Source organism: Caloenas nicobarica, chromosome 25 (assembly GCF_036013445.1).
Source record: "Caloenas nicobarica isolate bCalNic1 chromosome 25, bCalNic1.hap1, whole genome shotgun sequence".
NCBI classification, from domain to species: Eukaryota; Metazoa; Chordata; class Aves; order Columbiformes; family Columbidae; genus Caloenas; species Caloenas nicobarica.
Window position 1 is genome coordinate 1,804,577 of NC_088269.1, and position 24,924 is coordinate 1,829,500.

General features: G+C 61.4%; 3 protein-coding genes across 8 annotated transcripts; 2 read left to right on the top strand and 1 right to left on the bottom strand.

The window, feature by feature from the left end:
- Positions 1-376: 376 nt before the first annotated feature.
- Positions 377-2,319, top strand: ADRA2B (adrenoceptor alpha 2B). Its single transcript, XM_065651681.1, has 2 exons — positions 377-441; positions 894-2,319. Exon 2 carries the CDS (start codon positions 952-954, stop codon positions 2,086-2,088), a length of 1,137 nt encoding a protein of 378 aa, XP_065507753.1. The 5' UTR covers positions 377-441; positions 894-951; the 3' UTR covers positions 2,089-2,319.
- A 2,599-nt stretch (positions 2,320-4,918) lies between these two features.
- On the top strand, positions 4,919-22,642 carry LOC135998548 (glycerol-3-phosphate acyltransferase 2, mitochondrial-like). The gene is made up of 22 exons (XM_065651770.1): positions 4,919-4,994; positions 5,717-5,811; positions 8,238-8,301; positions 9,137-9,250; positions 9,356-9,429; positions 10,316-10,417; positions 10,917-11,045; positions 11,861-11,960; positions 12,039-12,175; positions 13,094-13,175; positions 14,276-14,470; positions 16,988-17,086; positions 17,769-17,842; positions 18,534-18,649; positions 18,789-18,859; positions 19,446-19,710; positions 20,345-20,493; positions 20,565-20,642; positions 20,722-20,832; positions 20,906-21,026; positions 22,263-22,450; positions 22,526-22,642. Exons 3-22 carry the CDS (start codon positions 8,299-8,301, stop codon positions 22,640-22,642), a joined length of 2,325 nt encoding a protein of 774 aa, XP_065507842.1. The 5' UTR covers positions 4,919-4,994; positions 5,717-5,811; positions 8,238-8,298.
- A 56-nt stretch (positions 22,643-22,698) lies between these two features.
- LOC135998509 (fumarylacetoacetate hydrolase domain-containing protein 2-like) lies at positions 22,699-24,833 on the bottom strand. Of its 6 annotated transcripts, none has more exons than XM_065651699.1 (8): positions 24,750-24,833; positions 24,045-24,231; positions 23,763-23,979; positions 23,624-23,683; positions 23,385-23,544; positions 23,101-23,209; positions 22,942-23,029; positions 22,699-22,840 (listed from the first exon to the last, which is right to left on the bottom strand). In XM_065651699.1, exons 2-8 carry the CDS (start codon positions 24,227-24,229, stop codon positions 22,778-22,780), a joined length of 882 nt encoding a protein of 293 aa, XP_065507771.1. In that variant the 5' UTR covers positions 24,230-24,231; positions 24,750-24,833; the 3' UTR covers positions 22,699-22,777. The 6 variants fall into 6 exon arrangements, with proteins under 6 accessions (XP_065507771.1, XP_065507774.1, XP_065507775.1 ...); XM_065651702.1 differs by having other exon boundaries at positions 24,045-24,338; XM_065651703.1 differs by having other exon boundaries at positions 24,045-24,353.
- Between the last annotated feature and the right edge of the window lie 91 nt (positions 24,834-24,924).

The following is a 24,924-nucleotide window of genomic DNA, read 5'->3' on the forward strand; positions in this document are numbered from 1 at the left end:
GATGTCGGTACCTGAGGAGGGGCACGGGTACCGGGGAAGGGACACGGATGCCTGGGGGGTGATGCGAGTGCCGGGGGGGACGTGGGTGCCGGGGGTGATGCAGGTACTGGGGAAGGGATGTGGGTACCGGGGGGGATGCAGCTACCGGGGAAAGGGACACAGGAGGGACGAGGGTACCGGGGAGTGACGCGGGTACCGGGGGGTGACGCGGGTACTGGGGGGACCGGAGCGGATCCCGGAGCGGATCCTGGCCCCACCAACGGCCTCGTTCGTGTCCCCCCCGGTGCCGCCCGGTCCCGCCCCGGGGCGGCGGTTCGGCCCCTCCCGCGCCGCTTAAAACCCGGCGGAGGCGGCGCCGGCGGCGCAGAGACCGAGAGCGACGGGACCGGCGGCACCGGGACGGGGACGGGGACGGGGACGGGCGGGGACCGGCAGCGGCAGGTACGGGCGGGCAGGGGCGGGCAGCACAAGGGGCTGCGAGCAGGGGAGGGGACGCGCGGGCAGCGGCGCGGGCAGGGGAGGGTGCGGGCAGAGGTGCGGGCAGAGGTGCGGGCAGCAGTGGGGACCGGCAGGTGTGGGACGGGCAGGACAAGGGTGCGGGCGGGACAGCGGCACAGGCAGGGACGCACAGGCAGAGTCCCAGGCAGGGGTGCAGGCAGGGACATGCAGGCAGGGACATAGGCAGGGACACACAGGCAGGGACACGCAGGCGGGGACACACAGGCAGGGACACGCAGGCAGGGACACACAGGCAGGGTCATAGGCAGGGACACACAGGCAGGGACACAGGCAGGGACACAGGCAGGGGACACACAGGCAGGGACACAGGCAGGGCTGCAGGCAGGGCAGCCATCCCCACAGGCAACATGACAAGTGACCCCGCCGTCCCCCAGCGCCCCCCGACCTCGTCCCCCCCCGGCCAGCCCTGAGCCCCGTGGGGACAGTGGCGCCATGGGGGGCGCGGCGAGCGGGTACTCGGCCCCGGCCACGGCCGCCATCGCCGCCACCATCACCTTCCTGGTGCTGTTCACCATCGCGGGCAACGCGCTGGTGATCCTGGCCGTGCTGAGCAGCCGCGCGCTGCAGGCGCCGCAGAACCTGTTCCTGGTGTCGCTGGCGGCCGCCGACATCCTGGTGGCCACGCTCATCATCCCCTTCTCGCTGGCCAACGAGCTCCTGGGCTACTGGTACTTTGAGCAGACGTGGTGCGAGATCTACCTGGCGCTGGACGTGCTGTTCTGCACTTCGTCCATCGTGCACCTCTGCGCCATCAGCCTGGACCGGTACTGGGCCGTGAGCCGCGCCGTGCCGTACGGCGCCCAGCGCACGCCGCGCCGCGTCAAGTGCGGCATCGTGGCCGTCTGGACCATCGCTGCCCTCATCTCCCTCCCGCCGCTGGTCTACAAGGGGGGGGAGAAAGCGGCGGCGCCGGGGGGGCGGCCGCAGTGCAAGCTCAACGAGGAGGCCTGGTACGTGCTCTCCTCCAGCGTCGGCTCCTTCTTCGCCCCGTGTCTCATCATGATCCTCGTCTATTTGCGCATCTACCTGATCGCCAAGCGCCGCTCGCGCCGCCAAACCACCAAACCGCCGCGCTCGGGGACGCCGAACGTCACCCCCGCACCCGGCGCGGAGCCCCCAGGGACCCGCCCGCCGGCGGACAGGACGTCGCTGCTGAGCCCCGAGGAGCCCCCGGCGCCCGCCGCGGCGGGGACGGCCCCGCAGCCCGGGGGACGCCCCAGGGACACTTTGGCCACCGGGACGGGGCGGGTGGTGTTGGCGCGTCGGGTGCCGGCGTTGAACGCGTGGCGGAGGAAAACGCAGCTGAACCGTGAGAAACGCTTCACCTTCGTCCTGGCTGTGGTCATCGGCGTCTTCGTCCTCTGCTGGTTCCCCTTCTTCTTCCTCTACAGCCTGGGCGCGCTCTGTCCCCAGCACTGCAAGGTCCCCGACGGCGTCTTCCAGTTCTTCTTCTGGATCGGCTACTGCAACAGCTCCCTCAACCCCGTCATCTACACCGTGTTCAACCAGGATTTCCGCCGGGCGTTCCGCCGCCTGCTCTGCCGCCGCCGCGCCCCGACGCCCTGGTGAGGGGCTCCAGCCACCCCCTTCCTCCTCCTCCGCATCCCGTGGGTTTGGAGGTTTTGAAGTCCCCCCCGCAAAAGGGACAACAGGTTTTTTTTCCCCACTCCGCCTGCTCGCTGCCAGATTTCCCACGGGGACACCCAGGGCCACATGGCACCGTGGCACGGGGACACCCCGGTGACATCCCGGCAGACCCTCCCCACACACCCCCCATGGCCTTTTAACAATAAAATATATTTTGTAATAGGAAAGAAATGTCACTTTTTGTCAAGGAGGGGGATACGGGGGGTTTCCGTGTCCCTGGGGACCGTTGGGGACAGGAGCCGCGGCCCGGGACGGGCGGCAGCGCGGCTGGAGGAACGCGCGGGAACACGATGTCTGGGAGGGGGTGGTTATTTATGGCAGTGCCGGGGAAGGAATAAATAACGATAATTAGGAAAAAAAGCCCCGAATGACCCCAAAGAATAAATCTCAGCAGCTGGCGGCCCTGGGGACGTTGAACCTGACAGGGGACGGGGACAGAGCCTGGGGGGGTAGGGAGCTCCATGGGGGGGATTTGTGGGTTGTGCCCCATATTGGGGTGTTGTGCCCCACACCAGGGTGACCCACACTGGGTATCGTGACCCACACCGGTGTGTCATGACTCGTGGCAGCGCGTTGGGGCCCGCACTGGTGTGTCGTGACTTGCGCTGCTGCACTGTGACTCACGATGGCACATGGTGACCCACACCGGGGGGTCATTACCCACTCTGGGGTGTTGTGACCCACACTGGGGTGTTGCGACCCACACTGGTGCACCGAGACTCATGATGGTGCATGGCGACCCTCACCAGCAGCCAGTAACCCACACCAGTACGTGGTGACCCATAGCAGTACACAGTGATCCACACCAGTGTGCAATAACCCACACCAGTGTGCAATAACCCACGCCAGCACGCAGTGACCACACCAGTAAACAATGACCCCCACCAGTATCCAGTGACCCACACCAGTATATGGTGACCCCACCGGTACACTACACCCCACCCTGCGGTACCACCCCCACAGTGTCCCCCTGGCCGAGGGACATGCCCAGGGACATCCCACCCGCAGTGGCAGAGTCAGCCCCACCTCCCACCCCCCCTGTGGGGCTTCACCCCCCGCCACCCCCAAACCGCCCCAGTTTTTGGGACACCGGTTCCCAGCCCAGCTGCTCTGTCCCCCCCGAGCACTGTCCCGTGTCTGTCTGTCTGTCCTGTGGCCGCTGGCCCGTCCCGGCGCGCTGGGAGGACACCGGGGTGAGAGAGGTCGTGCGAATGCGGCTGCGGCTGTGGGGCTGCGCACGCTGAGCCCCTGGCCCCCCGCCAGCGCGGCCCCGGGGGGCTGGACCTGCTCTGGCCTCTGCCCCACATCCCCCTGCAGCTGCCGCTGCCCCACGGCTGCTGTGCGACCCACCGCAGGGGGGTGACATGGGGCTGGGGGTTTTGGAATGATCTTGTGGGGTTGGGCACGGGGCTGGGGGACTCAGAATGGTTCTGTGGGGCCGGACATGGTTCTGTGGGGCTGAAGATGATCCTATGGGGCTGGGCATGGTTCTATGGGCCTGGGTACAGTCTTATGGGGCTGGGCATTGTTCTATGGGGCTGGACATGGGGATGAGGGTCTGAGCATGGTCCTGTGGGGCTGGATACAGTTCTACGGGTCTGGTAATGGTTCTATGGGGCTGAGCATGGTCCTATGGGGCTGGATATGGTTCTATGGGTCTAGATACAGCTCTATGGGGCTGAGTATGGTCCTATGGGGCTGGATACAGTTCTATGGGGCTGGGCATGGTCCTATGGGGCTGAGTATGGTCCTATGGGGCTGGATACTGTTCTTTGGGGCTGAGCATGGTCCTGTGGGGCTGAGCATAGTTCTATGGGGCTGAATATGATTCTATGGAGCTGGGCACAGTCCTGCGGGGCTGAACACGGCCTTATGGGGTTGGACATAGTTCTATGGGGCTGGGCATGGTTCTATGGGGCTGGATACACTTCTGTGGGTCTGGGCATGGCCCCACAGGACCAGCCCGTCCCCAGTGGGACCCGAAACCCCCCGGTACCCCCCACCCCCCACGAATTTCCCCCTAATTCCCCCAAACCCGTTGCCATGGTGATTCCTTCATTCCTCCCCCCCCCATATATTCAGGTTTGCTGCACAAAAAGGGCCGCAGAAATTCGAGCAGGATGAGATTTTTGCCAGAAAATACGTCAGAATGGTTAAAACAAGTTAAAAATGTGTTGGCGGGGGGGTCATTTCCCCTCGGGTGACCCTCCCGGTGACACCGCGGTGCCGCTGACCCGCCGGGCCTGGTGTCGTCACCGCCGGATTAATTGCCATCCCCTCGTTAGCGCCGGAGAAGCAGCAGGAGGGGGAAGTTAATTAAGCCGAAATATTAATTGTCGACATCCTCCCCGCCGAGTGCTGCTCCGGTTTGGAGCCGAAGGCCCAAACTGGGACCAGTATGAAGGTGTCACCGCAAACTGGTGCAGGAAAACCTGGCGGGAGCTCATGAGGTGCGACGAGTTCCCGCCAGGCCTCAGCCTGTGGCTTCGGGCCTTTTAATTAACACCGGTTAATTATGAGATGAAATGTCATAATAACACGACAGATGCGCCAAAACCCCTCGGCGCTGGCGCCCGGGATGGTCCCTCCCGCGAGATTTTATTTTATTTTTAGAGTTTTGACAAAATTTGGCCACTTTCGCCAGCGGACAAAGGTCAAGCGCGAAGGCAGCGGGAAATTATTTCTTCCCCCGGGCGGGGGGTAAAAATGTAAAAATGCGCGTTCCCGTTCAAATATTTAAAAACGAGGAGCTGGGAACGGCAGCGAAAGCGTTTTATTTGTTTTTTGGGTTTAATGGCAGCGCGATAAGCGGCGGGAAGGGAGATACGGTAACCATGGCCACCGCGGGGGGGGCGGCGGGTTTCTGCTTCAAATATGAAAAAATTGGAATAAAAAACGGGTTGGGTGGGCTGAAATCGGCCCGTTTGGGTGATAATTCAAGGGGTGAAGGCGCTTCGGTGGTTTCGGGGTTCCCTGGAAAGCAGGAGAAAGGCAGGGAAAAAAAACCCCAAAACGAGATAAAGTCGGGAAAAACAAGTGAGAAAAAGCGTAAGTGGGAATATTTTGGGAGACGACGGGTGCGGGGCAGGTGGGATCCGGCCAAAATGCCTCCGACCCCCATTTCTTGCCCCCTAAAGCCCCCAAATCCCTCAGGTATCACAACACACCCCCCCGGCTCTCCCGCCTCCTCTTCCCTGCCAAGTAAACACGTTTCTTCTTTTTTTTTTCCTTACGTTTTTCTTTTTTCCTTGTCTTTTTTCTTTTTCTTGTATTTTCTTTCTTCCCCTCTTTTTTCTTGTCTGTTTTTCCCCCTTTTTCTTGTCTGTTTTTCCCCCTTTTTCTTGTCTGCTTTTCCCCTTTTTCCTGTCTGTTTTTCCCCTTTTTCCTTGTCTTTTTTACTTTTTTCTTGTCTTTTTTCTTGTCTTTTTTCCCCCTTTTTTCTTGTCTTTTTTCCCCCTTTTTTCTTGTATTTTTTTTTTCCTTTTTCTTCTTTTTATTATTTTTTTCTTGTCTTTTTTTTCCCCCCCACCTTATTATTTCCCTGCCGGAGGACGATTAAGGGATAAACGCTCTCAGCTGCACTTAAAGCCACATTTGCTGTGCCAGCCCGCGGGGGTGTGAGGGAGCATCAGCCTCAGCAGGCAGGTGAAAAATGTCACCTTTTTTGGGGCGCTTTCAGGCAGATTCAGCTCTTTGGGGCTCCCCCCAGTTCATTGCTAGTTCCTGGAGGTTTTTGGGGTGACGATGTCACCCTGGGGGTGACAGGGATGGGGAGCAGGGGAGGGGGTGATGGCCCTGGGGGTGGTGGGGACTTGGGGGGGGGTTGATGTCCCCAAGGGTGATGGGGACATGGGAAGGGGTTGGGAACCCGTGGTGGGGCTGGGACAGGTGTCCCCAAGGGTGATGGGGACCAGGTATGGGGGGCTGATGGCCCCTGGGGGTGACAGGGACATGGGAAGCGGCTGGGGTGTCCTCAAGGGTGATGGGAACCTGGGAAGGAGCTGGGGCTGGTGTCCATGGGGGTGACAGGGACATGGGAAGGGCCTGGGGCTGATGTCCCCAAGGGTAATGGGGACCAGGGATGGGGGGCTGATGGCCCTGGGGGTGACAGGGCTGGGGACAAGGGATGGGGGGAGTGATGTTCATGGGGGTGACAGGGACCTGGGAAGGAGCTGGGACCCCATGATGGAGCTGGGTTTGATGTCCCCAAGGGTGATGGGCACCCAGACTGGGGACCAGGGATGGGGGTGGTGGCCCTGGGGATGACAGGGACCTGGGAGGGGACCCCATGATGGGGCTGGGGCTGGGGTTGGTGTCCCCAAAGGTGTTGGGGACCTGGGAAGGGGGACCGGTGGCCCTGGGGTTGTGGGGGACCTGGGAAGGGGCTGAGACCCCAGAATGGGGCTGGTGTCCCTGGCGGTGACAGGGCTGGGGACCAGGGATAGGGGGGCTGACGCTCATGGGGGTGACAGGGACATGAGAGGGGACCCCATGATGGGGCTGTGATGTCCCCAAGGTGTCGGGGACCTGAGATGGGGGGTTGGTGGCCCTGGGGGTGTCAGGGACCTGGGGAAGGGCTGGGACCCTGAGATGGGGCTGATGTCCCCAAGGGTGATGGGGACCCAGACTGGGGACCAGGGCTGGGGGTTTGGTGGCCCCGGGGGTGACAGGGACCCGGGAGGGGACCCTATGACAGGGCTGTGATGTCCCCAAAGGTGTCGGGGACCTGCGGGGGGGCCGGGACCCCGGGATGGAGCTGAAGTCCCTGGGGTGCCGGGGCGGGGGAACCAGAGTGCTGGTGTCCGGGGACACCGGGGGGACACCGGGGGGACACCGGGGGGACACCGGGGGGACACCGGGGACACGGTCCCGCTCCAGGCCCGGCCCCGGGCGGGCGGATCCGGGGGCGGAGCGGGAGGGACCGGCCGGGCCTGGAGCGGGACCGGTGAGCGGGGGGACCCTATAGAACATAGAGGGGCTGCGCGACCCCCTATAGACCCTGTAGGGTGTGTGTGACCCCCCTATAGGGTGCGGGGCCTCTATGGGTTTGTACCCCCCCTCAGGATCTACAGGGTGTGCGGGGCCTGTATGGGTGTGTGACCCCCCTATAGACTCTATAGGGTGTGTGGGGCCTGTATGGGTGTGTGACCCCCCTATAGACTCTACAGGGTGTGTGGGGCCTGTATGGGTGTGTGACCCCCCTATAGACTCTACAGGGTGTGTGGGGCCTGTATGAGTGTGTGACCCCCCTATAGACTCTATAGGGTGTGTGGGGCCTGTATGGCTGTGTGACCCCCCTATAGACTCTATAGGGTGTGTGGGGCCTGTATGGGATGTGTGACCCCCCTATAGACTCTATAGGGTGTGTGGGGCCTGTATGGGTGTGTGACCCCCCTATAGACTCTACAGGGTGTGTGGGGCCTGTATGGGTGTGTGACCCCCCCTATAAAATCTATAGGGTGTGTGGGGCCTGTATGGGTGTGTGACCCCCCTATAAAATCTATAGGGTGTGTGGGGCCTGTATGGGTGTGTGACCCCCCTATAGACTCTATAGGGTGTGTGGGGTGTGGACCCCCCCATAGGCTCTATAGGGTGTGTGGGACCTGTATGGGCTGTGTGACCCTCACATAGGATCTATAGGGGGTGTGGGGCCTGTGTGGGCTGTGTGACCCCCTATAGATCCTATAGGGTTATGGGGCCTGTATGGGCTGTGTACCACCCCCCCCCGCCCCGAATCTATAGGGTGTATGGGGTGTGTTATCCCCTATAGACCCTATAGGGGGTGCGGGGCCTGTATGGGCTGTGTGACCCCCCTATAGACTCTGTAGGGTGTGCAGGGCCTGTATGGGCTGTGTGACCCCCACATAGGATCTATAGGGTGTGTGGGGCCTGTATGGGCTGTGTGACCCCCACATAGGATCTATAGGGTGTGTGGGGCCTGTATGGGCTGTGTGACCCCCCCCCAGCCCCTATAGGTCCCATAGGGGGTGGGTGTCCCCTGCCAGCTGCCCCTCCCAGGCACCCAAACTCTCCAAAACGCGACTTTCTGCCCATTTCTGTCTCTTTTCCAGGACCCTGCGCAGCCACTTTCTCTTCTCCGCTGACGTCCCCAGCGCGTCCCCTCCGACAGCCATGGTTGGTGACACCAGGGACAGGGACAGACACGAGGGGACACCCCACACAGGGGGTGACCCCCTGGTTTTGCGCTGGGTGGGGTCCCCAAACCTTGCTGGGGTTTCCCTCCCTTTTCTTCACCCCCCCCCAGCAACAATTGAAAAACAAACTATTTTTGTTTTCCTCCCGCCTCTCTTATTTTTGGCTTAATAAACACCTTAAAACGACCCCACAAAAGGGAGGGGGGGGATTTAAAACCCTCCGATATTTTACTGGGGGAGGTACAAGCCGCCCCCCTCCCCGCACCGCCGGGTACCCCCAGCTTGATTTTGGGGTTTGAGGCTGGCAGGGGGGGTCCGATCTGGGAATTTTGGGGCAGGCCGTGGGGTATTTGGGTACAAATTGAGGGTTTGAGGTACAAATTGGGTTTTTCAGGTACAAATTGGGGATTTTTGGATACAAATTGTGGGGTTTAGGTACAAATCAGCATCTCTGTGCTGGGGGGAGCCTGGGGGGTGTGGGCGGAAAAATCAATTGTGGCAGCACCGGAGCTCGTGACAGAGAATAAATTCAGATCCCAGGGGCTTTCGGCACGTTGGTTGCCGGGTTGTTGTATTTTTTCAATTTTTTTCGCCTCTTTTTTGTGCTAAACCACCCGTTTCCCCACCGAGGAGCTGGTCCAAAGTGGGGAGAGGGGCTCGGTGCCCCCCCCAGCCCCCTGGGGTCCCATCCCATGTCACCCCCACCTCTCCCCGACCCCTTTCCTTTCTCCAGAGGCAGCATTTTGGGGACCATTCCCCAACGTTTGGTATTTGTGGGGTTTCTACCACCCTTTTCTCTTCGGTTCCCTCCTCAGATGAAAACCTGGCTCTGCGATTCGGGGCAGAAACTGGAAATTTTCATCCCTTTTTTGGGCAAATACCGGCCCTTGGCAGGGCGGTGCTGCCAGACCTGCACCCCCAAGAGCTGGGTAAGAGCCTGGGGGGGATGAGAGTTTGGGGACAAGGGGACAAACCCCATCCCGAGGGTCTCGTGTCCCCCCCAGGACCTGACTGACCCCCCCTTCTCCTCGCAGGACAATTTCTACCAGACGAAATTCTCGTCCCTCGGCTTCCGCGACGCCGTCCGGCTGACTGAGGAGGACACGCGGTGAGGCCGGCGAAACGCTGGAAAAAAATACCTTTTTTTCTCCAAGTTTTATCCAAATCCCTTTTCCCTGGCTGTGTGGGAGCGCGGGGATGCCTCTCGCTCCATAATTATTTTGATGAGTTAAATTCATTAGATATTGAAAGGCTGGAAGCTACGTCTCTGCACTCAGAGGAACGAGGGCTTGGCCTCTGCCTCCCGCTGCGCTCAAGCTTGGAGAATTTGGCCACAAAATCGAGGATTTGGGGTTATTTCTATATTTTTTTGCTATCTCGATGCTGCTGGGAAGAGTCCGGCTGTTTCCGTGCCAAATATCTGATATACTTTTCATTCCGGAGGTGCCGGAGCCCTTCGGTTCCTCTCTCCCTTTTGCTCCCTGGTGGTTTAGCCTTTTATTGGGCCATGTATTTTTTTTTTCCCCCAAATCCAGTCGTTTTACTCCATTTGGCTTGAATTATCCCAGCTCTTTGTTTTCAGACTCTTTCAATAACTCAGCGGCGAGTTGCAGGATGGTTTAAAAATTTATTTAGTGATGCGGGGCTGAGGTCACCAGTGAAGTTCTGAAGTCACTGTGTCCCCTCTGGTCACCTGCAGCCCTCGGGCCAGGGTCACCACACGCTCCACGATACCAAAAACTTCAATTATGTCCCTTTGGGGTGATTTTTAGCTCTAATTCGGGGGCAGACTTGGAAAAAATTCCCCATTTTGGGGACCTTTGCATGTGTTTTTAGCCATCGCGGGTGTGATGCCGCGAGCAGGGTGGCCCGGAGCGTTGCTCTGCTGGCGCCTCCGTTTTCCCAGCTGTAAAACGAGGAGGAAAATCTCAAAATTCTTGCAAATTTACAGTTTTTTTGGGGGGGTTCCTGGGGTGTCCCTGTGTCCCCTGCAGGTACCGGGGCTGGCTGGTGCGCAGGGTGTGTGGGATCCTGGCGGTTTGGGGCCGGGACGTCCCTGACACCCCCAGGGACCTCGCCACCAGGATCTGCTGCAGGTGGGTGTCACCATCACCCCTGTCCCCGCATCCCCTTTGTCACCGCAGCGAGGGGATGTCCTGGGGGGACTGGGTCAGACTGGGGGCACTGGGAGCACCACGTACTGGGGGGACCGGGTCAGACTGGGGGCACTGGGAGCACCCCTGGGGTACTCGGCGGCGGGCTGGGTGAAACTGGGGGGACTGGGAGCACCACGTAGTGGGGGGACTGGGTGAAACTGGGGGGACTGGGAGCACCACATAGTGGGGGGACAGGGTCAGACTGGGGGCACTGGGCCTTCCTCGAGGAAGGGGCTTTGTGGGGGGTCCCCGGCTCAGCACCCACATTTTGGGGTGTGGGGGGAACCGGCGCTGCTGAGGGTCCCGTGGGTGACGTGGCCGCGTCAGGGAATTGTCACCCACCTCCTCACGGCTAATTAGCCGGCACAAAGCCAGTACACGGTAATTACGGGGTAATTACGGGGTAATTATGGATTTAACCCCTGGCCCCACTCCACAGAGTGTGTGGTGTCGCTGCCGGGCAGCCCCAGCGATCCGGAGGGGACAGCGGATCCCAGCGGCGCTGGAAGGAGGAGATCCTGCGGATCCTGGCGGGGATCCAGGCCCCGCTCGCACGGCCCCTGCTCAGGTCTGGGACCCACGGCGGGGGATGTGCCAGGATCTCTTGGGGGATATTCTGGGATCCTTTGGGGGATGCACATGGATCCTTTGGAGGATATTCCTGGATCCTTTGGGGCATGTACTGGGATCTTTTGGAGGATATTCTGGCATCCTTTGGGTATGCACATGGATCCTTCAGGGGGTGTTCTGGGATCCTTTGGGGGATGCACACGGATCCTTTGGGGGATATTCTGGGATCTTTGGAGGGATATTCTGGGATCCTTTGGGGGCTGCACATGGATCCTTTGGAACATATTCCTGGATCCTTTGGGGGCTGCACATGGATATTTTGGGTATATTCTGGGATCTTTTGGGGAATGCACATGGATCCTTTGGGAGATATTCCAGGATCCTTGGGGAAAAATCCCCAAACATGGTGGGGCTGGAAATCAAAGCGAAGCCAAAGGGAACTTTTCTCTCTTTCTCTCTCCGCTTTTCTTTTTCTCCTCCTGTCATGGAGCAATTGGCAATTAGAGGTCGCATCGCAGCCTAATTGCTCGGCAGATTGAGCCAGAATAAAAGAACCTTCTGAGCAGCCTCAAGTATTTAAAGGGAAGAAAAAATTCCCCAGGGGATCCGAGCGCTGGATCGTTCCCGGAACCAGCGCGGGAGGAAAATCACTCCGGCTTTTGTTGTCTTGTCACATCCAGCACTAGCGGTTTAGCTTAATGGATGATAAAGCTGTTTAGTGACATTTGAAGAGCTGCCTGGGTGGGGAAACTGAGGCAGGGCGGGGGTTTTTTGGGGGGTTCTCACTCTTCTCATTTGCTTCTTTTCCTGCAGATTTTGCGCCTGGGTTCTGCTCAAGCTCCTGAGCCGCCTGTTCCTGAGCGTCCAGCTCCACCGCGGGCAGCTGGCGACGGTGCAGGGGGCGGCCGGAACGGTGGGGACCCCCCCGAACCGCTCGTGTGCCCCCCGAACCGCTCGTGTCACCAGCGTGACCCCCGCCCTGTCCCCCCAGCCCGACGTGCCGCTGCTTTTCCTGTGCGCCCACAAATCGCCGCTGGACGCGCCGCTGCTGGCGCTGCTGCTGTTCTCACAGGGACTCGGGGCGCCCCGGGTGGCACTGGGGGGTGACACCTGCACCCCCCGGCTGCGGTAAGAGCTCCCCCAGTTCCCCCAGTTTGGCCCAGTACCCCCATTTTGACCCAGTTCCCCCATCAGTATGTCTAAGTGGTGCTCCCAATACCCCCAGTTTGACCCAGTTCCCCACCAGTACATCAACAGGTGCTTCCAGTACCCCCAGTTTGGCCCAGTACCCCCAGTTTGATCCAATTCCCCACCAGTACATCAACGGGTGCTCCTAGTACCCCCACTTTGGCCCAGTACCCCCACTTTGGCCCAGTTCCCCCAGTTCGGCCCAGTACCCCCACCAGTACACCAAGGGGGTGCTGCCTGTACCCCCAGTTTGAGCCAGTTCCCCCACCATTACATCAATGGATGCTCCCAGTACCCCCAGTTTGGCCCAGTTCCCCACCAGTATGTCAGTGGTGCTCCCAGTACCCCCAGTTTGGTCCAGTATCCCCAGTTTGACCCAGTTCCCCACCAGTATGTCAAAGTGGTGCTCCCAGTACCCCCAGTTTGGCCCAGTATCCCCAGTTTGACCCAGTTCCCCGCCAGTACATCAACGGCTGCTCCCAGTACCTCCAGTTTGACCCAGTTCACCACCAGTATGTCAAAGTGGTGCTCCCAGTACCCCCAGTTTGGCCCAGTTCCCCCAGTTTGAGTCAGTTCCCCCACCAGTACATCAACAGCTGCTCCCAGTACCCCCAGTTTGGCCCAGTTCCCCCAGTTTGAGTCAGTTCCCCCGCCAGTACATCAACAGGTTCTCCCAGTATCCCCAGTTTGGCCCAGTACTCCTAGTTTCACTCAGTTCCCCACCAGTATGTCAAAGTGGTGCTCCCAGTCCCCCCAGTTTCACCCAGTACCCCTCCCAGTACCTGCGGTAAGAGGTGCTGGGGACACAGGGGACGCAGCGGGTGCCGGCGGGTGCTATTTTGTGATTTCCCCCCGCAGGGCTCTGCTCGCCCGCCTCGGGGGGGTTTTCCTGCCGCCGCAGGACGAGGCCGAGGGGCTGGCGGGGGCCGTGCTGGCCGCGGTACGACTGGAACCAGTTCAGCGCGGGTACTGGGGGGCGGAACGGCCCCCGAGAGCCGACAGTGCTCGGTGGGGGGGACACGGGGGGCCGGGCTGCGCAGGGTGGATGCGGGAGGGACACGGCGGCTCCGCTGCGGCCACGGGACCCCCGGTTTGGCCCAGTACCCCCAGTTTGGCCCAGTTTCCCCTCCCAGTACACCAATCGGATGCTGCCTGTACCCCCAGTTTGGCCCAGTTCCCCCACCAGTACACCAAGGGGGTGCTGCCCGTACCCCCAGTTTGGCCCAGTACCCCCAGTTTGGTCCAGTTTCCCCTCCCAGTACACCAGTCGGGTGCTGCCTGTACCCCCAGTTTGGCTCAGTTCCCCCAGTTTGGCCCAGTTCCCCCACCTAGTACCTCAGGAGCGCTCCCAGTTCCCCCACCAGTACGTCAAGGGGGTGCTGCCTGTACCCCCAGTTTGGCCCAGTACCCCCGGTTTGACCCAGTTCCCCACCAGTATGTCAAAGTGGTGCTCCCAGTACCCCCAGTTTGACCCAGTCCCTCCCCAGTACATCAAGGGGGTGCTCCCAGTTCCCCCAGTTTGGCCCAGTACCCCCCACCCAGTACCTCAGGGGCACTCCCAGTACCCCCACTTTGACCCGGTTCCCCTCCCAGTACCCCAGGGGTGCTCCCAGTGCCCCCAGTCTGAACCAGTCCCCCCAATCTCCCCAGTACGTGGCGCTCTCAGTCTGACCCAGTCCCCCCAGTATCCTGGGGCGCTCCCAGTGCCCCCAGTTTAACCCAGTCCCCCCAGTACGTGGCGCTCCCAGTCTCCCCAGTTTAGCCCAGTCCCCCCAGTACGTGGCACTCCCAGTCTCCCCAGTTTAACCCAGTCCCCCCAGTACGTGGCGCTCCCAGTCTCCCCAGTTTAGCCCAGTCCCCCCAGTACGTGGCGCTCCCAGTGCCCCCAGTCTAACCCAGTCCCCCCAGTACGTGGCGCTCTCAGTCTCCCCAGTCTAACCCAGTCCCCCCAGTACGTGGCGCTCCCAGTGCCCCCAGTCTAACCCAGTCCCCCCAGTACGTGGCGCTCCCAGTCTCCCCAGTCTAACCCAGTCCCCCCAGTACGTGGCGGAGCTGCTGCGCAGCCGGCAGCCGCTGCTGCTGTTCCTGGAGGAGCCCGCGCTCCCCCGGGTCGTAGCGCCCGCCGCCCAGCGCTGGCTGCGCCCCGTGTGCCTCGCCCTGCGCCAGGGCGCCGTGCCCGACGTGACCGTGGTGCCCGTGGGGATCGCCTACGATGTCACCCCTGGGGACACACAGGTGAGGGGACAGCATCCAAAGCGGGGGATGGCATCCAAACGGGAGGACGGCACCCAAATAGGGACAGCACCCAAATGGGGGGGACGGCACCCAAATTGGGGGGACGGCACCCAAATGGGGGACAGTACTCAAATGGGGAGGACAGCGCCTAAATGGGGGGACAGCATTCAAAGTGGGGATGGCACTTGAACGGGAGACAGCACTCAAATGGGGGGGATGGCACTAAAATGGGGGTCAGCACCGAAATGGGGAGACAGCACCCAAATGGGGGGATGGCACTGAAATGGGGGTCAGCACCCAAATGGGGGGACAGCACCCAAATGGGGGGATGGCACCTAAATGGGGCGATGGCACCCAAATGGGGCGATGGCACCCAAATAGGGGGATGGCACCTAAATGGGGCGATGGCACCCAAATGGGGGGATGGCACCCAAATAGGGGGATGGCACCTAAATGGGGCGATGGCACCCAAATGGGGGGGACAGCACCCAAATGAGAGTCAGCACCCAAATAGAGGATGCTTTTGGGGGTTCACATGGGTGGCCTTAGGGTGCTCTTGGGGTTTTGGGGTACCCCTGGGTGCTCTTAGGGTGCTCACGGGGTCCCATTGGGATTTTGGGGTGCTCATGTGATTTTGGGATCCCTTGGGTGCTATTAGGGTGGCCCTGGGTGTTCTTGGGGTGCAGCACCCAAATGGGACATACAGGACCTAAATGGGGGGGATGCTCTTGGGATTCACATAGGTGCCCTTAGGGTGCTCTTGGGATTGTGGAGTGCTCATGGGGTATTGGGGTCCCCTGGGTGCTCTTAGGTTGCCCAGAGGGATTTTGGGGTTCCCAGGGTGCCATTAGGGTGCCCCTGGGTGTCCTTGGGGTGCAGCAGCCAAATTGGGGGGTGTTCTTGGGGTTCAAACGGGTGCTCGTAGGGTGCTCTTGGGGTTTTTGAGGTGCTCATGGGTGCTCTTGGGGTGCCCTTGGGATTTGGGGGTCTACTAGGTGGCCTTGGGGTGCAGCACCCAAATGAGGGGTGCTCTTGGGGTTCACATGGGTGCTCGTGGGGTTTTGGGGTGCTCTTGGGGTGCCCCTGGGATTTTGGGGTGCCCCAGGTCCCCCGAGGGTGCCCAGAGGGAGTTTGGGGTTCCGTGGGTGCCATTAGGGTGCCCCTGCATGCTCTTGGGGTGCAGGACCCAAACAGGGGGGTACAGCACTCAAATAGGGGGATGTTCTTGGGGTTCACCTGGTTGCCCTTAAGGGGCTCTTGGGGTTTTTGGGGTGCTCTTGCGGTGTCCTTAGGGATTTTGGGGTGCCTTGGGTGCCCCTGGGTTTTCGGGGTACTCTTGGGTTGCGTAGAATGATTTTGGGGTTCACCTGGGTGCTTTGGGGTGCTCATGGGGTTTTGGGGTGCTCATGGGTGCCCCTGGGTTCCTTTGGGATTTTGGGGTCCCCTGGGTGCTTTGGGGTGCCCCTGGGGTTTTGGGGTGCCTTGGGTGCTCTTAGGGTGACAGAGGAATTCTGGGGCCCCCTGGGTGCCATTAGGGGCACCCAAATTGGGAGGTGTTCTTGGGGTTCACATGGGTGACCTTAAGGTGCTCTTGGGGTTTTTGGGGTGCTCATGGGTGCTCTTGGGGTGCCCCTAGGGATTTTGGGGTTCCCTTGGGTGCTCTTGGGGTGCTCATGGGGGTTTGGGGCTCCCCTGGGTGTTGGGGTGCCCAGAGGGATTTTGGGGTCCCCTGAGTGCCATTATGGTGCCCCTGGGTGTTCTTGGGGTGCCCTTGGGATTTTGGGGTGCTCATGGGTGCTCTTGGGGTGCACAGAAGGATTTTGGGGTCCCCTGGGTGCTCTTGGGCTGCAGCACACAAATGGGGGAGTGCTCTTGGGGTTCACTTGGGTGCCCTTAGGGTGCTCTGGGGTTTTTGGGGTGCTCATGAGCGCCCCTCGGTGCCTTCGGGTGTCCTTGCGATTTTAGGGTTCCCCTGGGTGCTTTGGGGTGTCCCTGGGGTTTTGGGGTGCCTTGGGTGCTCTTGGGGTGCACAAAGGGATTCTGGGGTCCTCTGGGTACCCTTGGGGTACAGCACCCAAATGGGGAGTTCTCTTGGGGTTCACATGGGTGCCCTTAAGGTGCCCTTGGGATTTTGGGGTGCTCATGGGTGCCCCTGGTGTTTTGGGGTGCCCCGGGTGCCCTTGGAGTGCAGCACCCAAATGGGAGGTGCTCTTGGGGTTCACATGAGTGCCCTTAGGGTGCTCTTGGGGTTTTGGGGTGCTCTTGGGGTGCCCTTCAGATTTTGGGGTTCCCCTGGGTGCCTTTGGGGCCCTCGGGGTGCCCAGAGGGATTCTGGGGTCCCCTGGGTGCTTTGAGGTGCAGCACCCAAATGGGGGGTGTTCTTGGGGTTCACATGGGTGCCCTTGGGATTTTTGGGGGTGCAGTGAGTGCTCTTGGGGTGCCCTGGGGTTTTGGGGTCCCCCGGGTGCTCTTGGGGTGCAGCACCCAAATGTCGGGGTGCGTCCCACGTGTCCGCAGGCGCTGGGCCTGGTTGGGATCCTGCGCGTGGCCCTTGGGGCCGGACCCCGAAATCGCGGCTGCGCCCGCGTGGACTTTGGCCAACCCTTCTCCCTGCAGGTACGGGGGATCCCCACCGGATCCTGGGATCCACCCAATCCCAGGGTGGTCCGTGATGGGGTGGGGGGGATCCAGGGTTCTCTGAGGGATCCGGAGTTCTCAGGGGATCTCCTGGGGATCTTGGGTTCTCCTGGGGGTTTGCGGTTCTCCAGGGATTTCCAAGGGATCTGGAGTTCTCAGTGGATCTCCTGGGAATCTTGGGTTCTCCAGGGCTCTCGGGTTCTCCTGGGGGTCTGGGGTTCTCTGGGGCTCTCCAGGGGATCCAGGGTTCTCCAGGGATCTGGGGTTCTCCAGGGATTTGGGGTTCTCCAGGGTTCTCCTGGGGATCTTGGGTTCTCCTGAGGTTCTCCAGGGGATCCAGAGTTCTCCAGGGCTCTTGGGTTCTCCTGGGGATCTGGATTTCTCTGGGGCTCTCCAGGGGATCCAAGGTTCTCCAGGGTTCTCCAGGGATCCAGGGGATCTGGAGTTCTCAGGGGATCTCCCGGGGATCTCAGGTTCTCCAAGGGGATCCAGAGTTCTCCAGGGTTCTTCAAGGATGTGGGGTTCTCTGGGCACCTCAGGTTCTCCAGGGATCTGAGGTTCTCCAGGGTTCTCCAGGGGGTCTGGGGCTCTCCAGGGATCCCCATTCCGGGATGCTGGGGGTGCTGGTCCCCAAGGGCTCAGCTCCCCCGGTTGGTCCCAGGAGTTCGCGGCCCAGGGCGGGTGGATCCGCGCGGAGCCGCGTCCGGAGGAGCTGCCGGGGGCACCGGGCACCACGTGAGCACCACAGGGACCCCCCGCTCACCCCGTCCTCACCCCCTTTCTCAGCCCCTTTTCTCACCCTGTTTTGCCCTCACCCCCATTTCTCACCCCAACACCTGCCCTGACCCCCTTTCTTCACCTCCTTTTTTCGCCCCATTTTCTCACCTTGTTGTCTCCTCACCCCCTTTTCTCACCCTGTTTACTCTTGGTCCCCTTTTCTTGTCCCCTTTTCTCACCCCATTTTCTCCTCACCCTTTTTCCACCCCCTTTTCTCACCCTGTTTTCTCCTGGTCCCCATTTCCTCACCCCATTTTGTCCTGGACCCTTTTCTCACCCTGTTTCCTCACTCCCCATTTTCTCACCCCCTTTTTCTACCCCTTAAACTCCTGGTCCCCTTTTTTGACCTCATTTTCTCACCCCGTTTTGTCCTGGTCCCCTTTTCTCACCCCACTTTCTCCTGGCCCCATTTTCTTACCCCATTTTCTCACCCTGCTTTCTCCTTGCCCCGTTTTCTCCTGGTGCCCTTTTTTCACCTCATTTTCTTCCCCCGTTTTCTCACCCTGTTTTCTCCTCACCCCTTTTTCCACCCCACGTTCTCACCGTTTTCTCCTTTCCTCCTTTTTTTTCATCCCTTTTTCTCACCCCATTATCTCTTGGTCCCCTTTTCTCACCCCATTTTCTCGCCCCTTTCCCCCCATTTCTCCAGCCCCAGCCCCCCGGGTGACAAAGCTGCGATTTGGGGTCCCGGCCCCACGGTGGCCGTTGGTCCGGAGACCGAAGAGGAGACGCTGGCGACGCGGCTGGGCCTGCACGCGCTGAGCGGTGAGGGGGCCGTCTGTCCGGCCGTCTGTCCGGCCGTCTGTCTGGGCTGCGGGTCCCTTGGGACGTCACCAGCACCACTGGGGCTCGGGGGGCGAATCCCCGATACCTGAGCTCCTCTTCTCCTCCTCCTCTCCCACAGACACCATCTCCTGCTCCGCCGTCACAGCCGTGGAGATCACGTCGGCGCTGCTGCTGCACAAGCACCGTGGGGTGAGACCGGGAATTTTCCACATTTGCCTTCCTTTTGGAGGAATTTTTCCTCCTCCTCCTCCTTTCCTCCCCCTTCCTCCTCTTTCCTTCTTCTCTTTCCTCCTCCTCCTCCTTGTCCTTTCCTCTTCCTCCTCTTCCTTTTCTTTCTTCCTCCCCCTTCCTCCTCCTCCTGCTTCCTTCCTCCTCCTCCTCCTTGTCCTTTCCTCTTCATCCTTCTTCCCCCTTCAGCCTCCTTCCTCCTCCTTTCTCCTTACTCTTCCTTCCTCCTTCTTCCTCCTCCTTTTCCTCCCCTCTCCTCCTCTTTCCTCCCCTCTCCTCCTCTTTCCTTCTCCTCTTTCCTCCTCCTCTTTCCTCCTCCTCCTTCCTTCCTTCTCCTTTCCTCTTCCCTCCTCTTTCCTCCCCCTCCCTCCTTTCTCTTCCTCCTTCCTCCTCCTCTTTCCTTCTTCCTCCTCTTCCTCCTTTCCTTTCTCCTCCTCTTTCCACCCCTTTCCTCCTCCTCTTTCCTTCTTCCTCCTCTTCCTCCTTTCCTTTCTCCCCCTCTTTCCTCCTCCTTTCTTCCTTTCCTCCTCCTCCTCTCTCCTGGCAGGCGGTGCTGCTGTCGCGGCTGCTGCGGGACTTTGCGTGGCTGCTGGAGGAGATCCTGCTGCGCCAGCGCGACGTCGGCTTCTCGGGGCAGCTGCAGGTGCTGGTGTGGCACAGCCTGGCGCTGCTGTCCCCTCGTGTCACCCTGCACCGCCTGGCGCCGTGCGGGGACGCGCTGGTGGTGCCTGGGGGCTCGGCGGAGGCGCGGGGGGAGCTGCGCCGGCTCAGCGCCGCCGTGCTGCCCGTGTTCGCCTGCGAGGCCGTGGGAGGTGAGGGGACGGGGACACCGGGGACGCTGCGGAGCGGTGGCACTGGGGGGTCAGTGACGTGGGGACTCAGTGACACCAGGGGATGGTCACACTGCGGGTCGGTGATGACAGGGAATGGGGACACTGGGGACTTGGTGACACCAGGGGATGGTGACACTGGGGATTGGTGATACCAGGGATCAGTGACACCAGGGACTCGGTGACACTGGGGCTCAGTGGCACAAGGGAATGGTGATACCGGGGACTCAATGACACCAGGCAATGGTGACGCCAGGGAATGGTGACACTGGGAAATGGTGACACCGGGGCTCAGTGACACCAGGGATCAGTGACACTGGGGGCTTGGTGGCACCAGGGTCATGGCAACACTGGGGAATGGTGGCACCAGGGGCTGATGACAGCAGGGGTGTGGTGACACCAGGGCTTGGTGACACCAGGGACTCACACCAGGGATTAGTGACACTGGTGCTCATTGACACAAGGAACTTGGTGACACTGGGGACTCAGTGACACCAGCGATTGCTGACACAAGGGATTGGTGATGTGGGGGACGGTGACACCAGGGACTCATTGACACCAGGGACTGGTGATGCTGGGGACGTGGTGACACCGGTGCTCGGTGACGTCCCCACAGCCTGTGCCATCCGCGCGCTGCTGCTGGAGCTGCTGCCGTTCCTGGGATCCAGCGCCGGCCGCCCCGGGATCGTGCTGAGCCAGGACGAGCTGCAGCGCAAGACGCTGGAGCTGCTGCGGCTGCTGCCCCCAAACCTGCTGGGGCTGCAGGTGGGGCTGGTGGCAGCGGGTGGCAGCGGCACCCCCGAGGTCACCCGTCCCCAACGTCCCCTCCCTCCCAGCCCTGCCAGCCCCCCGAGTGCCGCAGCCGGGACGTCCTGGACAAGCTGCTCCTGTGCGGGCTGCTGGAGGCCGAGGAGGTGGGTGACACCCCTGGGAGGGGACCCCGCGGGGACAGGGCGACACCCAAGGTGACACGGCCCCCCTTTGTCCCCGCAGCCCGAGGGCGATTGCTGGGCCTGCGACGTGTCCCGGCGGCCCTGGGCCAGGATGGATTTCAGTGACAGCGACAGCGACAGCGCCGACGAGCTCCCCAAACGCTGCTTCAAGGTACCGGGGGTGTCCCCAAGCTGCCTCAGTGACGGGGACAGGCTGGTGTCACCGCCTGTGCTTCCTCCCACAGCTCAGCGAGCCCCAGGGCTGCCCCGGCTTCCTCCTCTTCCTCTGCCGCCTCCTCAGCCCCATCCTGGGGACGTTCGCCCGCGCAGTGACGTTCCTGGAGCGACCGCAATGGCCCCAGCCCGGTGAGACCCCCCACCAGGGTGGGAAAACGCTTCCAAACCCCCGCCCGGGGCTTCTGGGGAAACCAAACTTCTGTTTGCTGTTCTACACCCGCTTCGGCTCCGCTGCCGGTTCCAGTCTGAACGCTCACACCTGCAAACCGGCACTTCACAGCTCACAAGACTCAAACTCACCCACCCCACGTGCAACAATTCCTGAACTTTCAGAGAATCACAGAATTGTTTTGGTTGGAAAAGACCTTTCAGATCACTGAGTCCACCCATAACCCACCCTGGCACTGCCCCATGTCCCTGAGAACCTCATGTCCGTCTGTCCAACCCCTCCAGGGATGGTGACTCCAGCACTGCCCTGGGCAGCCTGTTCCAATGCCCCACAGCCCTTTGGGGAAGGATTTTTTCCCAATTTCAGCCCTGGCTTCACTAACAGCATCAGCAGCCCTGTCTGGTTCACACCTGTGACCACCCAAACCTCCAGCACAGCATCGACCACTCGCTGCCCTGCTCCTAAAACTTGGCAGATATGGGATTATAACGAGTCACCCTCCTAATAAACCCCTTTTCCAACCATCTACATCCCCTGATCACCCCAGTCCTACGAGGGGCACTAATAACCAGCTCAGTCTGATTTCAAATCTCATTGCCAACTAACCTAACAGCAGAACTGACTATTATAACTGCACTGTTCAACTGATCTACCCCTAACGATCATTTTAATTGGAGTAGCAACCCTATTAACCACTTCATACACCCTGTTAACCCCTTCATACACCCTATTTATACTGCTAATAACCCAACGAGGGACTTTACCAACCCACATCTATTCAAAACTCAGCCACACAAGAACATCTTCTCCCAGCCCTGCACATCACCCCGTGCTCCTCCTTGTCCTAAAACCTGAGCTCATCTCTGGGATCCTCTCGTGCGAGTAGAGTTTAACGCAAACGTTAGACCATGAGCCTAAAAATCGAAGTTAAACCCTTCTTACCTGCCAGGGGGGGCAGTTCAGCCAGCAAGAACTGCTGATTCCTGAGTCTAAAACCTCAGCCCCTTTGCTTTTAAACAATAATTGCAATTAACTGGTTTTAGGAGCCATTAATCTTGGTGCAAATCCCTGTAAAAGTAACGGGACCTGCCCCACTCAACCCTTCCTTTCCCCTCACACTGAATCGTCCCAGCACCAACACGAGCAGGAACTGGGGGGTGGTGGCATCTGACCCCCATTTCTGTCCCCAACCCCAGAGGCGGTTTGTTTGGAGGCGCTGCTGCAGTTCCTGGCCGAGGGGGACGATGTCGGTGAGTCGAGGGTCGGGGGGACACACACAGATCCCCAAAGGGGCTGCAGGTGCTCCCGCGGGGTTTCTCTCCCCCCAGAGCCCCCCAGCCGCAGCGCGGCCCTCAGCGCGCTCCAGACCTTCAAGGACATGGGGGTGAGTGTGACAGGGGTCTCGCAGCCCCATAAACCCCAGCTGTCCCCCCCCGGTGACACCCGTGTCCCCAAACAGGTGCTGGAGGAGCTGTGGGGCCCCGCGGGGCCACAGATCCAGCTCACCCAGCCGTTCCGCTGCGCCGCGGCTCGCGCGGAGCTGGAGACCTTCGTGCGGCAGTTCGTGCAGATGTGACACGCACCGGGGGGTGACAATAAATTGGGGGGGACAATAAAGTGTGGGGGGGTAGGTACTGACCCGGCTTGTGGCTTTATTGACCCCTGGTGGGGGAAATAGCGGCCGAATCGGGGGGATTTGGTGTCTCCGTCCTCACACCACCCGGTTGCAGATGACGCCCAGCTGCTCGATCTCACACTGCACCTCGTCCCCGTGCTGCGGGGGACAGGGACACGATGGCAGCCACCCTGCCACCTTGTCCCCAGCGAGGGAGGATCCTTATGTCCCCACTCTGCCCCCCCCAGGCCTTTCCCTACCTTAAGAAACACGGGGGGTTTCCGAAAAAACCCCACGCCAGCAGGGGTTCCTGTCAGCAAGATGTCCCCGGGGACCAATGTGACAAAGCTGGGGGGGGACAGAGGTGTCAGCTGTGTCCCCTGGGGAGCAGTGACACCCCCGGCCCCCCCTGCACGTACCGGGAGACCCAGGCGATGAGTTTGGGGAGGGGGAAGATGAGTTGGCTGGTGCTGCTGTCCTGCATCACCTGCCCATTGACGCTGCAGCGGATGCGCAGGTTGTGGACGTCTGGGGGGACAGAGGGGACACGTCACAGCGGGGGGGCCACGGGGACAGCGGCGCCACCTCAGCATCCCCCTTTTGGGAAAACATGGGTGATTCTGGGGGAATTCAGCGCCTGCTGCCTCCTGTGTCAGCTGAGAGTCCCCGTCACGTCCCTGTCTTGTCCCCGTCGTGTCCCCACCTGTCACGGCCTCTTTGGTGACAAGGGCCGGCCCCAGGGGACAGAAGGTGTCAAAGGTTTTCCCCAGCAGCCACTGCCGCCCGTTGCGCATCTGCCAGTCCCGGGCGCTCACGTCGTTGGCCACCATGAACCCCACGACGTGGTCCAGGGCCACCGACTCCTGCAGGGGGACAACGGGGACCTGATTAACCCGGGCTGGGGGGACACAGGGCGGGGAAAGGACAGGGACAGGGGGTCACCTCGATGTGCCGCCCCTTCTTCCCGATGACGGCAGCCAGTTCCACCTCCCAGTCCACCTGCTGCGGGGACAACACGGGGACTCGGTTGGGCTGTATGGGGGGGACACGGTGACGGGCGGGGTGACAGGGGGGTCCTCACGCTGCTCTCCTGGGGCAGCACGATGTCGTCGAAGGGGCCGGCGATGGCGCTGGGGAACTTGTTGAAGATGACGGGGTCGGTGGGGACGCGGGCGCCCTGCTCGCCGCAGTGGTCGCGGTAGTTGAGCCCCACGCAGATCAGCTTCTGGGGGTCCCCCAGCGGCGCCAGCAGCTGAACCCCGTCCCGCGGCACCCGGAACTGGCCGGACAGCAGCGCCCTGCGGGGCCGCGCTCAGCGACGGGACGCGGGGGACACGGGGTGGGGGGGGGACACAACACCCACCTGTGTGCGGCGGCCAGGGCGGGGGGGCCGCTCTCCAGGAGGGATCTCATGGATCCCGGCAGCGCCGGCTCGGCCGCGCTCAGGTCAACCAGGGCCCCCCCCGGCGCCTCCTCCAGCCCCAGCCGGGGCTCGGCCCCCCCGGGCCCCCGGAACCGAACCAGCCGCATGGCCCTTGCCAGGTGCATCCCTGCGGGGAGCGGATCCGGGGGGATCTGGTGGGGATCCTGCAGCCAGGGGGTGCTGGGGACCCCCCCAGTGAATCTCGGAGCAGGGAGGGAGGGGAAGAGGCAGATCCTAGCACGGGGGATCCTGGAGTGAGGGGGCACAGCGGAGAAGGGGGAGGCAGATCCCCTGATCCCACACAGCCCTGATCCTAGGGATCTTCCCCCATCCTGGTCAGCCCTGATCTCAGGGAACTCCCGATCCCGCACAACCCCAATCTCGGAGGTTCCCCCCCGATCCCACACAGTCCCGATCCCGAGGATCCCGCCAACCCCAGGGGATCCCCCCCAATCTCGCACAGCTCCGATTCCAGAGGATTTACCCCCCCCCTCAATCCCGCTCAGCCCAATCCCAGGGGTCCCTCGAATCCCAGCAGATCCCATCCCCCGCGCCCGCTCAGCCCGATCCCGGGGATCCCCCCGCGCCCGCTCAGCCCGATCCCGGGGAACCCCCAGCCCGGGGGGATTCCCCGCTCCCACCTACGTCACGTGCCGCGTCACTCCCCCCTCGCACGCGCCGACCCCGCGGCCCCGGCCCGAAGGTCCCCGCGCCGAGGCCACGCCCCCGTCGGCCCGACCAATGGGAACGCGGAGGGGGCGGGGCCGCGCCGCTAATGACAGCCAGGGAGCCACCAATGGGAGCCCGCGGCGCGCAGCCA